Here is a 19,121-nt window from a genome sequence, read left to right on the forward strand (position 1 = left end):
ATCACAGGTAACTTGTTTCATATATTTTTCTATTTTCAAGGAAGAATATTTATAATTGCTGGTTACAGTCGGCAGAGATACCATGCAGTGAACATGAAGGTTTAATGATTTTCTTTCTTCTTCAGTATTTTCTGCAATCAATAGATCTAGTAATTAGATAGTATTGGTAAAAACAAAACTCTTTGACTTGCTGCAATGTGATCAAAAAAATGAGGTCAGAGTTTTTATAGTAGAGGAATAACAAAAGCAATTGGAAATTTGCCACACTTATGCTATTTGTCTCTTTTTTATGCACCTCAGTGTGTGTTAACCAGGAATTGTGATTTAAAATAAACTTAGTTGCTATACAAATTTAATTTCAAACTCTGATTTCTGTGTAGCAAGGGTTTTTTTTTTAATTGCATTCCTTATTTTACATTAAAATTCAAGCTAGAAATCCACTAACTACTGATTGAAATTGCATTGTTACCTCCACCTGGTGATGTAGTAAAAGGAGGAGGAATAAATTAATCAATCTTATGCAAGTACCACCTAATTATCAATATTTGCAAATCTCGATCTATATGTAGCTTAATAAATAGTACTATTATGAAATAAAATAAAGAATGCACCAGATAAGTGCCATATTGTTTATAGGTAGAATAAACAGGTATATCTCTAATAATATCTAATATGCTAATATATTAAGGGAAAAAAGCAGTTTTACATCTTAGCATGTTCTCTTCTTTCTTGGAATAAATTTCCATGTCTGGTTGATCTACTTTTTCTAAAAAAATAATAGCATAAAATTTAAATAAGACTGAATATTTACACATATATGATCTCTGTTCTGATGGGAAAAACAGAATCATTTTCCTAATGTACCTCTTTATATTTTAGTTTGTGCCTCTAGAGTTGCAACTGGCAAAATGGGCAACATGCAAGTTTAATAAAAAATAATTTTTAGTTGTCTAGATGGTAAAATTTCAGAACTTGAACTCTAGTGGTTAGTAATACTATTCTAAATCTTGAAATAAAATTATCTGCTTTCATTTATCTACCAGTTTGTTCGATGGCTCAATCACAAGAATAACTCTATCTGGCTTATATTACTTAAGAATCATAGGAGGAGATATTATGCAGAAGGAACTAACTGAAAAAGAGCAGCAAGAATACTTTTCTTATTAATGTTCCAACTGAATTTTTCCTCCTATTATCTCTATATTTCTGACTTCATTCCTTTTAAATCTTCTACCTCTTCAGTGGTTTTAGAGTTCTCTCTTCCATTCTCTCTTCCAATACTCAAAATGAAGTTCTTCCGATTCTATTGACCTTGGAATATCTTGATGCAGCCATTGAATATAAATTTCAACTGCTTTCTCCTTGCTCAGCACAGCCATTTTTGCTTGTCAAGTCCCTTTCTTCCCTATTCAGACACCTGAAGGATAGTAATATCTGTATTGTGTGAGAAGAATAAGGGACTTATAAGTATAAAACAGCAGTAGATTTTTCAGTCATCCTTGTTCTGTCCTCATACTTCTTCCATTAATTCTTCCAATTAACCAAAGTTAATTCCATCTTCATTCTTAACCATTGTGCCAAGAGGTCGCACTGGTTAGAATGCAGTTTTGTAGCCTAATTCTGCCGATCCTGACTTGCCGAAGTTTGACTCAGCCTTCCATCCTTTGAAGTTCGGTAAAATGAGGACCCAGATTGATGGGGGCAATATGCTGACTCTGTAAACCGCTTAGAGAGGGCTGTAAATCAGTGTGAAGTGGTATATAAGTCTAAGTGCTATTGCTATTGCGATTTTTACCAGTCACATTTTAATTCATAAGAGTGTGTAGCCAATGTGAAATATATCAAGAAGGTTTTATTTCTTTTCCTCCTAACTACTTCATTTAACTTTTTTTGTGATAAACTACATTATTATGAACACCTGAAATAACAAATTCCTTTAAGTCCTATGTTTGATGTTGGAATGATAGAAAGTGGAGAAACAGTTCAGTATCTCTTTGCCAGGGCCAATTTCCTAGAAAGTTAAAGCATCCTTATTCATTATTCATTCTAAAAGAGTTTTTTCATCTCTTAATTGGTCTATCAATAAAGTCTTAACTCTTGATTACTTAATCGATAAGTTTTAGAAAAAGGAGCAGTGTCACAATTTAGTCATTTCCTGCAGAAGTTTTAACTGACATGCAAATCAGTATAAAATGAATGAGATTAGGCAGCTGATTTGTTTTTATGTATATATTAGTTAAAAATAATTGATCTGGATTAAGAGGCATTGCTATTGTTTCCAGAGTTATTCTGATTATATTCTTAGTACGTGTAGTATTTGCAGTAGGGAAGTGAGTAAAGGAATGGTCTGTACCATGTAAACAAGTTTGCTGTAGCTCAGCTGAGTTTCAAAATTAACCTATTTCATATTGATATTGTTTTGAAACAAATCATAATTCTCAAGCTCAACTAAGTGGCAGCTTCTAGCCTACAGGAAATACTATTCTAGACAGATTTTGAAGGAGAAAAAGAAAACACTAGGCAAAGTTTCTGAAAACAACTTTATAATTGCCAAGAAAACTACATGGATGCAGCCATTAAACAAAACTGATGAGCTCAGTTTGAAGGAAAGTTTACATTTCTTTTAAGTTTACCTGGAAAAAAAAAACAGATAACCAAAAATCGTTTTAAGATTATTCCAAATTGGCATTCTTGTATTTTAATGGAACATTGGGTGCTTCTTCCTGCAAATGATGACATACTTCATTTAGATAAATGTTGAATAAATGCCTGCTGTCAAGTAAGTGAAAGCTTTTTTGAAAAAATAATTTTTTATTTTTCCAAACTCCCCCATACATATACCGTGATATTTATCAGATGTTAACATACATTCTTTTTACATTCATATATAAGATACTTTTGATAAAATGAAATAAATACATACACATGACTTTTGGTGTTGCTCGCCCATTTCCCCTTTCACTGTATCCACACTCTTTCTTCTCTACCTTCTTTCTCCCTTTCTTCCCTACTTCCCTCTTCTTCCTCTCCTCTTTCCTTCACCACTCTCCTCCCCTTTCTCCCCTTCTCCTCCAACCTTCCTACTTCCTTCTCCCCTCCTTTACTCTTTTCTCTCTTCTCTCCTTTCTTCCCTCTCATCCCTCTTCAGATACAATTCAGGGGTAATGTCCAAGCAACTCCTCTCTCCAAATTTCCCTATCTGTATTATATACAATAAGATTAATTTTCTCTTACATTAATACTTCTATTTATCTAACCTTTTCGGTATATACTTCTATAAATATTTATACAACCTCCAGTTATTCAATACTGTGTCGCCTGGCTCTCCCTCCTTATCTGCTCCTTCTTCTTCCATCTAAATTGATGTTAACTATCTTTTAACCATATTCTCTTTCCAGCCAATCATAAAAAGTTCCCCAGATTTCATAGTAGTCTGACTCTGTCTTATCTTTAATTGTCATTGTTAGTCTATTCATTTCTGCACATTACAGTATTTTCCCAATCACTTCTCCCTCTGGGGGGGCTTCCAGTACTTTCCAATTTTGTGCAAACACAATCCAAGTAAGTGAAAGCTTGAGTAGGTCCAGTGTTTATTAAAAAGCAGTATAATATGCATGAAAGAGGACAGACACACCCTTAAAATTCTACTTTTTGATGTTATGTTACATTACGTTATATTACGTTATGTTGATGGCAGCAAGATTACTTTATGCACAAAAATGGAAGGATACTTCAATTCCTACAATGGACAGATGGTTGCAAAAGTTGATGGAATTAGCAGAGATGGCTAAATTGACTGCTTTGATTAAAGGAAAAAAACACAATTACTTTTGTTTCTACTTGGAAACCACTTCTAGACTTTGTGCTTGAGGTGGAAAAAAATGAAACTTTGATTTTGGGTTTTACCAATTAGATAGATTTGTTGTTATAGAAATGGCTAGTTTATACAATTATGTAAAAGTAAAAAGTTGAGATTTGATGTTACTTTATTCTACTGCACCCAAGGAAGTCGAAAGTCAGCACCCTTTCTTTCTTTTTCCCTTCTTTTCTACACTTCCCCCCTATTTTTCCTATTATTTGTTTTTGTATTTTTTCATTTTATATTATAAACTAATAAAAAGGACAACTCTAACCAAAAAAACCTCCCCAAAGTTCTATCCTTAATGTGCCCATTTGTTTAATTGTTAAAAAACAAACAAACCATGAGACAATGAACAGTCTCCGAGTCGCATCTTGAAAACAGATGTGTGTAAAAGAGAGATTGTTCTTTTCTCTTGGGTAGACAGAGTTTAGTTGGTGTTCAGGGCAAAGAGAGTGGGTTACCTTTTCCGGTGACCTCCTGCTTAAGTACTATGTAAAGCTCCTAACAGCAGCATACAGCTGATGAACTAGATTCATACAGAGCCTCATGAATCACATTTAATGTCAGGAAAAAGGCTAGTTTACAAAATCTTGGAAACCAGGCAAGGCTACTCTAGCTCTTATTTATGACTGAATGCATTAAAATGGGAGTTGTTTGACATTCCTGGAGTCCCAAACAGATATATTGATGTCTCATTTAGAAACAAAGCTGAAATGTTTGTTTGATCCCCATCTTACATTTAAAACAAAATTATTTTCTAGACCCTTACATACAGATTTTATCTCCCATAGCAGTAGCCTTTCCCTCATGTACATTTCCACAAGTGTGATCTATGGTTAGAGCTAGATCATATAAGGGCTTATAGAATTTGAGAGTCAATGTTAGAAGTCAACTGCTCCTAACCCTTTTCACTTTTTCAATAGTATAGAAGGTAATCCTTGACTTATGACTGCAAATGAGCCCATTTCCGTTGCTAAGCAAGACATTTGTTAAGCAACTTTTGACCCATTTTACAACCTTTCTTGCTACAGTTGTTAAGTGAATCACTGCAGTTAAGTTAGTAACATGCTTGTTAAGTTAATCTGACTTCCTCATTGATTTTACTTGCTTGACAGAAGGTTGCAAAAGGTGATTGATCACATGATCCTAGGATACTGCAACTGTCATAAATATGAACCAGTTGCCAAGTGTCCGAATTTTGACGTTTTTCCCTGTGACCGTAGAGATGTTACAACAGTCATAAGTGTGAAAATGGTCATAAGTCACTCTTTTCAATGCCATGGTAACTTCAAACAGTCATTGAACAAATGGCTATAAGCTGGGGCTACCTGTAATAAGGGAGTGCTCAAGTATCCTATTGTATAAAGTATAAATAGAGTTATTATATAATTCCTTCTTATCTAGGAATATGCAGCAAATGAATTCAGTGCATCAGTGCAATTGTGGAAGCATTTATAATTTACTGTCCACATAAATGGACCACAGCTGTCGTAGTTGCAAAAACTACACAGTTGTTGCTAAGAATAAAGTTATACATCATTCAAATTTCAAATTACTGCTTTTTAAAAAAAAAACAAATTAATTAAAAGTAAATCTGTGGGTGCCTGGTACAGTTCACAACACAGAAGGGAGAAATAGCTAAAGAAGGAAAGCTTAAACTTCTCAACATGTACAATTTTTTTTTAACCATACTGGGGGGGGGGAAGGGGTTTCTTACATTTTAGTTTCAAGTGAACAAATGAAATTCAAGGAACGGCAAGGTTAACATAACATAGCATTAATGTGAAAATTAAAATAGCATTGTTAACGTAACAAAATTAACGTAACGTTGTTTGAACTTTAGAATGACTCTAAATTAAAGCCAGGTAGTTTACATGTAAGCAAGCATTTCCTTTTAAAATTCAGCTGCCTTCCCAAGTACCATTTTTTCCCCTTTAGATCAAACCTCAGATGAGTTGGTATGGCTGGGAAAAACTGATGCAGTGTAATGGCAAAGTCAAATAGCACACTTATTGTACTTCGCAGAATATAAATTTATGTTTAAAGTTGCACTGAATCTGGAAAGCCTCTTTAGTCCATTCTTAAAGACAGGGAATTGTTTGAAGGATGAACGTGGATTCTTATAGATTCCCATCAACACTGAGCCTCTGAACCCAACTTGATTAGACACATGGGTAACTTGTTTATTTTTCCTTATTGTGTGAAATGTTTTACATTTCTCTTTCAAGACAAATATTTCTACATGTATTTCCTCCCACCTTTAAATAAGGAAATGCAAATCTGTTTCTCATGTTTTCTGTTTCGTTAAAAGGTTTTCTCTTTTTAATAATGCATGTATGGCTATCATGGCAAGCCAAGAGCTGCTCAATAAAGCAAGGAATTATTCGAGAAAATGGATCTTATACGTGCTCAAACCATTCTCCACTATGCTTGAGGCCTTTAAAACTAGGCTGAAATCAATGCTGCTATGTTAAACGTATCTATTCATAATCAACATTCAGAGTCTGTTTCAGATTTATAAGGGCTCTCAGCAGCTTGGAATTGGTTGACTCAGTTTGCTTGTATATGCACAGATGTGGGTCAATCAATTTTTTTCATTAGTGATTAGAATTTCAGAACAGAACTTTCCAGACAATTAAAACACTTTAACATGGTTAGAAATGCAACTTGGAGTACAGCATTAACCATAAAAACACCATTTTATTGTTGCTTGACCAAACACATTACCAGTACATGGTGTATAGGGGTAGTCCTTAACTTATGACTGTAATGGAACCTGCCCATCACAATTGTAAGTTGTGACAGGTGTAAAGCAGGTCACCTACGTGACCAACCTAATTTTATGATTTTTTTTTTGCAGCAGTTGTTAAATGAATGCCACAGTCATTAAGTCAGGGGTGTTAAACTGCCGGCCCGACGCATCACGTGGAAGCCGCACCCACCCCTTTGCCGGCAATGGCAAAACCGGCCCGATATGTTGGGCGACATCACATGATGTTGTGAGTTTGACATGCCTGCATTAAGTGAACCAATTGTTTGCTATGGGCCAGTTTTGTTGAAAAACAGATTTTTGTCAGCAAAAATGTAAACACAGTTATGTGATCACAAAATGCTGCAAATGGCCATAAGCGTGGGCTGGTTGCCAAGCACCCGACATGCAGTCACATGGCTTCGGGGGGGGGGGGACAGCCATTGGAACTTTGGAATGGTGTCATAAATACCCCTGGAGAAATTCATTGTAAATTTGAACATTGCAAATTTAACCAGGTGATCAGTTGTAAGTCAAGAACTACCTGTACTACAGGGGAGAGAATGTACAGGCTTGATAATCTTGGAGCGCTGGTCTGAGAATAGAAAAATCCTGCTTTGGTCTTATCTTTTCCCATCCTTGCCAAAAATTACTTTCGGCTTCCTTCTCTTAAGCTTCGATGTAATCAGAGCAGATGAAAGTCCAACGGTGAGAAAGAATTAGATATTGTCTGCCTATCTGAGCCTGTACAGAACCATTTCTTGTTCTAGGTTCAGTGATATAAGATGTTTTTTAGGGACAGGGAATATGCTCTCAGAAGTCTACTTTTCTAATCTGAGTGACTTACGCACCTGCACTTGAGACCTGCTGTTCACTTAATTATTTTTGCTTTAAAAAATTAAGGAAGATTGGTATATGTCCTCCACTTTAAAGGAATATTCTAATACTTTTGCGTACCTTTTTCTCCATTGATCTAATTGGTTTCTTCCAGGATTCTGAGATGTATGAATAGAATGGAATCGAATGGGTATTTCTATATGTCAATCTGCATGGATATTGGCCTTTAGCCAATTTCAACCTCTGTGTTAAGTTTGTTATTTTTTGTTTTAGTATAATTTCTCATCTTTTGCCCTGGAAATGGCTATGAAATTGGAACATGAGGAACAAGGGAAGATTGAATGGCAGGGAAGGTTTGATTTCTTTCCCACAGTATATACAAAAAATTATATTTTAGTATGTGATTTTTTTTCTATTCATATATATATAGAGAGAGGGCTGTTCAATACAGCTTCTGTTTCTAACATGTCTTTGCATGTCTGATTTCTTTGCTGTTTGCACAAGTACAAGCTATTGAATAGTAGTGTTGCAATTATGTATTCCATGATTTCTATTGTCCCCATACCTTAAGTAGATGTATTGTAAAAGCATATTAATATTATTAATAGTATTAATTTCTGAAAAAGCTGTCACTTTTGTGCAAGGGTATACACTGTCATAATGATAATTAATAAATAGCAAAGTAAAAATAACATAGATTTTCCACAGTAGGTGTTATGATTCTGTAACCTTGGTCTAGAATATTCTTTTCTTTTAACTTATATTTGTTAGTTAACTAGAGGTAATGAATTTCAGGGCTGAAGCCAAGAAAACCTAGATTCAGCACAATCAGTTGTTTGTAATGGAGCCAGACACTGAATCCAGCAGATGTATATTTTTTTAAAGAAAATATGCAAATAGTATTGCATTTTGATAATTAAAATGTCATCACAGTTTTCATGTTTCACTCCTTAATTAAGAGCAATAAAGACCATGCTAAATTGGAATGAATCTGTAATTTTCAGCACTTAATCACACAAGTGCCAGTGTCAGCATTATAATAAGATGCACAAATCTGAAGATGTGACTATTGGGGAAATAAAAATAAAGTTTGGCAACACATTACCCGACAAAGTCTATTCCAGGGGTATTAATTGTATTTCAAAGTAAAACATTTCCACTGATTATAGTTTGATCTATGGCGATCTTATCATTAGGTGATAAAGTCATTGTCTAGGGCTGGGGTAGGCAACCTTGGCTCTTTTATGACTCATGGACTTTAATTCCCAGAATTCTTGAGCCAGCATGGCTGGCTCAGGAATTCTGGGAGTTGAAGTCCACGAGTTATAAAAGAGCCAAGGTTGCCTACCCCTGGTCTGGGGGAAAACCTGAAGAAATGTATGTCCCTATCTGTAATCCAACTGCCAAATTGGTGAAGTTGGTAGTTATTAAAAAAAGGTCTTTCCTGCTGAAAGTCATATAGTTGTCCTCATCTATGGTCGTTTTTAAGGAATATGGGATTAAAATATTCTTCCTGGTTTTTAATGGAAAATTTGAACAGTATCTTTTTGCCAATGTGTACTTTCAAATAGTATTTTATTGGAACTGAATTTATTTTAAGTTGTTTATCTTTAATGTATTCCTCTTTTGGTATTGCTTTTTTTGTTAAGTCATTGTGAAAAGAAGATGATCTAAAACATGGTCAAGAAACAATTTAAGTGTTCTTAGTTTTTTATTATTTATTTCTTTTAAGGCATCTATACATAACGTGTGTGTTTGTTTGTGTGTGTTTCTGCTCTTGAGATGGTAGACTTTCTTTTAAAAGTCTGATTCATGCATTCTGATCTGCTTAGTATGATTGTTCTCAGCTGGAACCCTGTGTCATCCATCAGATGTCAAGATGAGTAACTGGAGACTCCCTTCTGTCAGTGACTGTGATTGTTTTGTGTTTAATATATTCTCAGCTCGTGCAGCAACCGGAATGGGTTCAGTGCATTTGCCACACTGAATGAAACCAACAAGTCACATATGAAAGCCCATCAAGGATTTGATAAGCTTTGTGATCTATTATCTAACCAGAGGTGTAAAATGAGGATGTTCTCAAGCATTTAGCAGTCACCACATGGATGGTTGATTCTATTGTATTCAAGTTGGTGAGCCACAAATTGTGCAGGTCTAATTTAAGTTCTGAGGAATAATCAAATTTTGTTCCTATTTCATCTAAGGGAAGTAAAAATGTAATTAGATCCTTCTGCTCTGTAAGGCTGGAGAAAAGAAAAAAACAACACAGGTCAGGCACGGGACAACATGTTCTTACTCTAATGGGGATTACTTGACTGAGGGATACTGCAAAAGTCATAGATGGCCGTTAATTGGCTGTAAAACTATTTTTTTCAACACGGTCAGGAATTTGAACAGCTACTGAATGAGTGATGGTAAGTGAGGACTATTTGTATTACAGGACCATTTTGTTTTTACACATTACACTCTGTGTCCATGACATATGTAAAGATTAATGTGGAATGCCATGGTTGGTTGGATCGAATTCCAATATAACTGTTCAAATGTTTGTCCTATAGATTTTATTGGCATGTGCTGATTTTGCTATTTTAGCTTTTCTGTCTATTGTCCCACATGGCCATATATATGTCTCAATAGTATATCAGTATCTTTTCTCCAAGACTGATATTCAGAATTATTCAGGCAAGCAATTTAAAGCTGTCTTCTATTGTAATTTAAGCATTCAGTCATGCTTGTGCATGTTGTAAACAGAAATTATAGAAGAAATTAATTGGGCAGGCCATATGGGGTCATTTTTCTTTTTTCTTCTACAGCCCTTTTCTTCTTCCGCCACCCACTTGCATGCCTCTGCAATTGTTAAAAGAAATGGTATACAAATGTTTATGTCAAGTGCCAGGGGAATCAGGAGATCCAGGCAGTTCAAATGAATATAAAGATTTATTGCAAACTTAAGCTCTCTCCAAGAATATGAACTGTTAATGGCCCAAGCAAATTGGCAATAGATAAAAGTCACAGGAATTCAAGATGGGCTGGACTTAGATCTCTTCTGGGCACGAAGGGACTCCAGACTGATGATGCATTTGACCCCTCCTCCCTTGGGCTCAACCTGGTTATCTCCTAGTATGCTGCCTTGAGTTATTTATAAAAATAATAAAGGTGGGATAAAACATTTATTTTAAACAGTTGATATAGAAGAAGCCATTTACTGTGTACAGTAAATATAATTTTATCTCTTGTATTATAATATTCTATATTTTAAAAAATAGGTTAATCTGCCAGTTCCCATTACACCTCTTTAATATGTTTGAAATACTTCGTAGATATTTAGGAAAAAAAAGTTACATATTGGTACCATGTATAGTGTTTGGTTGTGCAAATTGTGCCAATGTGCTATAGAGAAATTTCTCAAAGAAATGTGGAAGCCTCTCGGCCTTTGAAAAGGAAGTCTTGTAGTTTTTTTTTTCTCAGATAATTATTTGTGAGCATATGCTGCTTGATTTCATCTTTGCCCCGATTCATTATGAAAATTATGTTTATCAGTCTGTGAAGCTTGATCACCAAGAATTTATTCAGATGAAAATATACAAGACTTAAGTGTCATGAATACAGATAAGGGATAAATTTGCCCATTAGTATTTTAGTGATAATTGTGATTGCAGGTTTATTCTCTGTTCTTACTTTTTTTTTTCTTATTCCCTTATTGTCCTTCACTTCTCCTATTGGCTTATTCTCCCTTTTCTACCCCATTTCCATTTTTTATCTTCTTCTATATCTGCTTCTATTGCATGATGTATGCAGAGCCTGTACTTTAACAATGGAAAGAACACCCTTGTGATATTGCAGATCAATCTTGAGTCCTTTAAGCCTTGCCTTATAACCAGAAGGACAAAAAGAGAGGAAAGGCTATCATATCATAACAAGGCTATCATATCTATACACGCATATACATATGCATACACATATGTGGGTTGGTGGGTAGAGGTATGTCCTTGGGTAGATTTGGTTTCTATTTAAGGGAGATTGCTGAAGAATTAGCAAGTGGCAGATTCTGGCTGACTTTGTTTGGGCTTGAAAGCTAAGAAGGGTTGGCCAAATAAATATCTGAATGAGGTAACCTTAGGAAATATCAGAGCTATATAATAATCTAGGAAAATACCTTGGAAGTACACAAACATGGTCATGAATTTAATAGAAGTCAAGCCTAGCTTTTCATTTTTGGGGGAGAATTACGATTTACAGAGATAAAGACAATAGATGGAGGGATAAATAGATATTGGACTTTTGGTTCATTAGAGAGCTGCAGTAGCATAGTTCCATAGTAATGAAAATTTTGTTTTTAATGGTATCCTTTTCAGTTGCTAATAAAATAAAAATTAAAAATTTCAAGTTCCCAAAACTCAGTACATGTACAAAACTCGGTAAACCTCAGAACATGCCAAACTTAGTAAAGAGTGATTCGTGACTGGTGAAAAAAGGGCAATTTAAAAATTCTTTGCTATCCCCCTGGTAGGCAACCAGGCATCTACTTGTTTTTGTTTCAAAAATGTCAGAGTAATCTCAGCTACACTGTTTTGTGACTATAAAATGTAAAGAGTGAAGCATCAACACGGCCCTTGTAAATCTCACCTTGAAGGGTTTTGTGTGATTTGTTCTGCTGCCTCCTTATTGGTGTCCTGGCTGACTGCTTCCCATTTCCAAAGCCATCTTTTAAAAGTAGAGAGATCCACAGCCGGTGCCTGTTCCTTCAGTCATAAAGGAGCAAAACAGGCAGGAACAAGGTGGAGAGGACACATGCACACACATCTAATTGCTTTGTTTTCCAGCAGTGGCCATTTCTGTTTTCCATCCATCTCCATCTCCATGGTTTCATGGATTTGGTCTACATCTGCAAACTCACCTTAACATAATGTAGTCCTCACCTGTGTCTTTCACTCATGCTTTTTGTCCAATAGTTCCCTGCTTTTCTTGCTAAATTTGCCTCCTTTGGATCGTATCAGAAGCAATCAGTGTGTATATAGTTGGTTGCTTTTCTCTGCCATTGCTGCTGCTTCATTGAACCCAGTGCTGTGAAGGGAAGATATGCTAGGCACAATTTTATCAGAACATTTCTATAAAATGATTGGGGAAGCAGCACCTCTTATATATCTGCCTAGACACATTCCTTCTCTTCCCAAAAGTGATCTGAAAGATGGATACAAACTGGGTCTCTGGGCTGTTTTGTAATCGTATGATAAGGTATAAGTCTCAACAAATATTTGTTTATAGCTTGCATGACAACACAAATTTAGCAATGAGTGCCCCCCCCCCAAAAAAAGGCATGAGTGCAAATTGGAACAATTGTATTCTCTCCCTGAAAACAGTAGGAGGGTTGATGAGAAGTATAAATGAGGCCAACAGCGAAAGATATTTGCAGACAACAAAGCTACTCTTCCACGTGGTATCTTCAGAGAGACTGACCATTACTTCCCTATGTCCTTTAAAAATTCAAACCTTCTGACTCAGAAGAGGATTCTTGCTCTGATACACAGCACAGAGAGCATATGCCAAGCTAAGTTATCTATATTCTAATAGGTTTCTTCCATTTAGAACACCCTGGAGAGACTGTGTTGTATCTTAACTATAGGAGGAACAGCCATTGAGTGATTTTGGGCCATACAAAGCACAGGTCAGAAAGAGGTCTGAGAAAAATATTTACAGACATCTCACATCCTGGACATAAATTGTTTCAACTCCTCCCCTCAGGATGCTGCTATAAGGCATTGCATGTCAAAAGAATTAGACACAAAGACAGGCCTTTCCCTCATGCCATCACACTGCTGAACACTTCATTCTTACGTACTGTCTTACATCTAAGGATATTTACTCACGTAGTATGGCTGCATTACTATTCTCCTTTTCATCTTTTCTGCTATCTTCTATTGGTATTAAGTGGCAGAGATCGGTCACTTCAAATTGCAAATACTGATTTAAGTTACAGAATGTAGGAGTTGGGGAGCTGCTGAGCCAGGAATCAATGATTCTGAAGTGAGACTGGATCATTATGCCATCATGCCGGAAAAGAACAGCCAAAAATCTGTTGACTTGGAAGAGTGGGAGGAAAAATCTGTAGCTGGAACTGACATGCATACATGTGCAAATGTACACACACACACACACACACACACACGAGATAAAGAGAGATCTGCCTGGATGCAGAAATCATCTCCACACATGTATGTGTTTGTATGTGTCTGCATAAATATGCGGTTTGATTCCTGAGTTCAGCACCAGGCAGATCTTTACTTGATAGTGAGATGGGTGCTATATACATTGAATAAATAAAAATGCATGTGATTTATTTGTTTTCTGCAGTAAAACAACTTACACAGCTTCAGTATCCACAACCTTGCACAAGGAAGCCTTGTACAGTGGTTCATACCATGACACTTGCTTAGCTCATGGGCTGTGATTTAAGAGGCAGGTAACTTGTCATTTTATATCAGAAATGTTGGTTTATAAGTGGCAAAAAACTTTTGGTTTTGGTGCCAAATAGGAAATGCAAAAGTTACTGTAGGCCTGAAGATGAAATTCCCTTATTTTTTAAAATGTCAAAAAGAAGCCAAATGGTTAGTGTATAGAGCTGGAATAAATGTCCCTGTGACAGAAATTGTGCTATTGATTTACAGCCTCACGTAGAGAGTGTAAGAGAGAGAACTTATAAAGAACATTATTATATTATATTTACAAAACTAGACAATAAATCAAAAGACACTGTTACTACAGCAGAGGAAGTTTGTTTATACGTGCCATATGATGAAGCATCATGCAGTAATAATTTCAGTTAATGGATTCCTCATCTATCTTGTTAAAGAAGTCACACTTTGATTTTTAGGTTTCTTAAACATGTTCAGTGCTCAAACCCAAAATGAAACATTATTATTTCCACATTTGCACTGTAGATTAGTGATGCCGCCCTAAAATACAAAATGTTGACAAAGAATTGCATAAATTATTGGTTACTGAGAGGTCCAGTGAAATGATTTCTGGCAATCATTCTCTATTTTGACTGGAAGAACAGTGATTTGCAGTCAAAATTAATTGAGGTCCAGAATATATGAATGAGTTGTTGATATGATTACTTAGTACAGACATTCTTGGAAAGAAGGACATGTTTTATAACTATTATGTTTGTGGGTGCAATATATATATATATATATATAAAATTTGGATTGCTAGCAAAGAATTAAGGGAGAACTGGAATAGCTATTTCGAACTCTTTAGCTCTTTTCAACCAGACATACCCTTCTGAGATTCGAACCTGGGCTGTCTGCATGTTAGGCAGATGTATTAACCTCTAACCTCCTCGAAGCACGAAGCTGAAAACACCAGCCTGAAGATGACGAATGGGACTTCGTCGAAACGTCGGCAAGACACTTCCAATTTTACGGGGAGAAAACCCGAATAACCAAAGACACACACACACACACACACACACACACACACACACACACACACACACACATGCAGTATAGTGTTGGATAATCCCGGCACAATGAAAAAAAAGTGAAAGTGTTTGCAAATTTAAGAAATTTGTTCAAAAGAAGACATTAATCGATGTGAGTTATCTTCAGATTGAACAACATCATGCAGCTGAAACAATGAATGTCAATATTAAGAGCATTATTATTAAGGTTTATTTGTTCTTTCTCGTCGCATTGTCCACAATGAGTAGTTGGAGGGGAATTTTGAATTTGTGACTATCGGATACAGAAATCTACCCAGCAGGACTTGATTGGCTGTCCTTATTTCCAAGCATTGCAAAGCTGCTTCTGCCCATGAAAGTCATTCTTTCATCACAGGGAACACTTTGTATTTTTTTTCCTAAGTATGATTTCCTTAAGAATTACCTCTATGCCTTATTCATTCATTCATGACTGTACAGATAGTCCTCAACTTATGGCCACAACTGATGTTGCTAAGTGAGAAATTTGTTGAATGAGTTTTGCCCCATTTTACGACTTTTCTTGCCACATTTGTTAAGTGAATCACTGCAGTTGTTAAACTAGTAACATGGTTGTTAAGTGAATCTGGCTTCCCCATTGACTTTCCTTGTCAGAAGGTCACAAAAGGGGATGACATGACCCCAGGACACTGCAGTTGTGTCATAAATAGGAACCAGTTGTCAAGCACCCAAATGTAAATCTCATGACTGGGGATGCTGCAACGGTCATAAGCAATGGTGGGATTCATATATGTGAACAACCTGTTCCCTTTGTGAATGCTGCTTCCGGAAGTCCATTCTGGGCCTGGGCAACAAAAAATTAGTTACCGATTCTGCCAGATGGTGCAAACTGGCTGAATCCCACCATTGATCATAAGTGTGAAAAATGGCCACTTTGAATGGCCACTAAATGAACTGTTGTAAATTGAGGACTACCTGTATTTCAATCAGATATTCTGATACCGAAAGGCAGAAACAACTGTGTTAGAGAAGTTCTGAAGAGCCTGAACTCAGTTCACATTTTTATTGAGAGCGTGACTCATAACCTCGTGTCCCTGAAAGTAAAGAACCAACTGGTTAAAAAAAAATCCTCAGAGGGCTTCGGTGGTAAGTGAGAGAAATTCAGCACTGAAGTAAATTGTATGAGTAGTAAGTGCATAGTTGGAATTCTGGGGAAAGTTCCTAAGAAAGTTCAAAGATTTCTTTTACTTCCCGTGAATCGACTTGAGACAGATGATGAAAGTAAAGTGATGTGGGATCTTGTGTCAAATACCCGATGGTATCATTTCACAACATGTTTTGATACACGCAGTAATCCAAAGAAATTCATAGTAGATTAGAGGGGTGATGATCAATAATTTATTAGCCTACTAATGGACGACTCTGCATTTTAAGAATTCCAGAGACATTAAATGTTATTTGAAACCATTAAAGGATGCAGAGTTCATTGCTATTCTAGTTCATGGTGTAAGTATAGAGGGAGTTTTGCCAGTGAACAATGGGAGGAATAATTTAACTGTTGACGGACTAAAAATTATTCTTCTTATATATTATAATTTGAGCCAAGCAATGGATGAACAATCAGGCTTTGCTGAGAAAAATGCAATTCACAGTAAAGTAGGAAGTTGAATGTAGTCAGAAAAGTGAAGGTGGTGACCACAATGATGCAGTCGGAACTGTTCTGAATTTTTTGTGTGTCGCGACATAAAAAAATGGGTGGAGCTTCAATGGCACCGCCATGGTTGCTATCTTGACTGCATTGCAGACAATCTTGCATTCTCAGGATCAAAGGCCTGTTTTATGTATGCATATCCGAAAGAACCTGTGATGTCTTCCTTCTTATCCTTCCCTTTAGAGCGTGTTCTGGAAAGGTGATTTTTCTCTAAATAAGAAATAGCAAAACTTCATATGCTTGAAGTTAAAAGTTGCAGAGGGAAACTAATCTGATCACAAAGCCATCACTCCTATTTCAGATTCAGACCGTTTTATGGTTTTTAGAAATTGAATTTAAAAAGACTTTTGGAAATTAAGTTCCATACAACTTACATCACTTTAAAATCTACACCCTCAGAAAGTGTTTACATTTTAAATTATGTATAGTTTCTAACTGAAGAAGTGGAATAAGTTTTCAGTTTCACCACCTAGCTGAGAAATAGTGTTACTTCAAACACTGATACTTTGAAAACAGTATGAAAAAGATCAAAGTTGACACTGAAACTATAATAGCACAATGACTAGTCACTCTGGGGGAGGTAATCTGGTATAGTAGCTAAAATGTTGGGCTAGAATTTGATAAGTTCTAGTTGTCAGTTGCAATTGTAGTGCAATAAAAGCCACAAATTCTAATAATGTAAAAAGCGGAAAAAAGTTTGTTTCAGTTCTTTGGTGACTTTCAAGTATTTTAAGAAATATCAATATTACATAGCAATAATAAGCTTGGGAATCAATCCTGAGCAGAAAGTAGAATATAATTACGCTTCCACTGGAACATAAGTTTGGAATACAGAAAGTTCAGGATATTGATTATAAATGTCGGTACTGTATATTAATTTTAAGCATTGAATGATCTATTTGATAAAAGAGAGACTTGAGTACAAACATATTAAATATATATAATGTAGGGGTGGGTAGTTATATTTCTGTCTCCGAACACGTTCTTTTTAAATCTAATTAATCTCTATAACCTCAACATGATCATGTATCCTTCAGCCTACACACAGGTTGCAAAGTATGATATGCTTGATATCTAAGGAAGCAGGTTTCATCGAATTGGTTTAGAACAGGGGTCTCCAGCCTCAGCCTGTTGGGAACTGGGCCACGTAAGTAGCAGGCAAGTGTGCAAGCACATGAAGCTGAATTTGTGCAAATGGTGTACACACATGTGAAATCATCCCACTCCCCCCCCCTTTGTGCCACCGGCAGTCTGCAGAGCCAAAAAGGTGCTTTAGATAACTTCCCAAATATCACCTCTGTCTAGAACAGAGTATTTGTCTTTCTTCTTAACACACATACCTGCTATTGGTTTTAGATGTACAGCTTAATTGCAAGTGGTTGAAAAATAAAGAATAATTTCAGGTCCAATACATATTTTAGTTTCTGCTCCTTTTTCAGATCTCCCATTTTTCCCTTCCGAATATTATCATTATTATTATTAACAACAACAATACCAATAATAATAATAGAGTTGGAAGGGGTCTTGGAGGTCTTCTAGTCCAACCCCAGGCTCAGGCAGGAAACTCTATACCATTTAGACAAATAGTTGTCCAGTCTCTTCTTAAAAACTCCCAGTGTTGGAGCATTCACAACTTCTGGAGGCAGGTTGTTCCACTGATTAATTGTTCTAACTGTCAGGAAATTTCTCCTTAGTTCTAGGTTGCTTCTCTCTTTATTAGTTTCCATCTGTTGCTTCTTATCCTGTCTTCAGGTGCTTTGGAGAATAGCTTGATTCCCTCTTCTTTGTGGCAACCTCTGAGATATTGGAACACTGCTATCATTTCCCCCCTTGTCCTTCTCTTCATTAAACTAGACATACCCAATTCCAGCAAACGTTCTTTATATGTTTTAGCCTCCAGTCCCCTAATCATCTTTGTTGCTCTTCTCTGTACTCTTTTCTAGAGTCTCAACATTTTTTTTACATCGTGGTGACCAAAACTGGATGCAGTATTCCAAATGTGGCCTTACCAAGGCATTGTAAAGTGGTATTAATACTTCACGTGATCTTGATTCTATCCCTCTGTTAATGCAGCCTAGCATTGTGTTGGCTTTTTTGGCAGCTGCAGCACACTTTTTTGGCAGCTGCAGCACACTGCTGGCTCATATTAAGTGATTGTTCACTCTACTGAACATGGTACCACCTATACTGTACCTGTGCATTTGGTTTTTCTTTTTTGTATGGCTACCAGAACAATGTGTATAGGTTAAGCTAATTTGTTAAGATTTAAAAAGCATGTACCATTCCTCAATTTCTGCACTGGGTTAAAAGTTAAGACAATTTCTGGGTTTGCAAATCTACAATGCAAGAGGGAAAGAAAAGAGTATGGCGAGTAGAGAAAAAACAGCAGCTCTTTCCTTGACCAATGGGTGGTGCCAGATTTGTCTCTTCAGTTGCCATTTATTTTCCAGAGATGAACTGCAGTTCTCTAGAGGTCTTTGGTTTCATCTCTGATGGATAATATGAAAATGTGATGCCCTTC

At 36.1% G+C, this 19,121-nt stretch overlaps 1 protein-coding gene across 8 annotated transcripts in view; it reads left to right on the forward strand.

Annotated features, from left to right (window-relative positions):
- The window catches only part of CHID1 (chitinase domain containing 1), a 98,806-nt gene that overhangs the window by 61,000 nt on the left and 18,685 nt on the right, over positions 1 to 19,121 (forward strand). Inside the window, exon 11 of one of the 8 annotated variants that reach the window (XM_039322074.1) lies at positions 7,722 to 8,658. The exons of the other annotated variants lie outside the window; for them this stretch is intronic. Within the exon in view, the coding sequence (XP_039178008.1) occupies positions 7,722 to 7,758 (37 nt within the window). The 3' untranslated portion in view covers positions 7,759 to 8,658. Of the gene's footprint in view, positions 1 to 7,721; positions 8,659 to 19,121 lie in introns of those variants that run through there. 8 annotated transcript variants of the gene reach the window in all.

The sequence above is a fragment of the Crotalus tigris genome, unplaced genomic scaffold (genome assembly GCF_016545835.1).
Source record: "Crotalus tigris isolate CLP2741 ecotype Arizona unplaced genomic scaffold, ASM1654583v1 scf7180000023830.6690815, whole genome shotgun sequence".
In the NCBI taxonomy this organism is placed as follows: domain Eukaryota; kingdom Metazoa; phylum Chordata; class Lepidosauria; order Squamata; family Viperidae; genus Crotalus; species Crotalus tigris.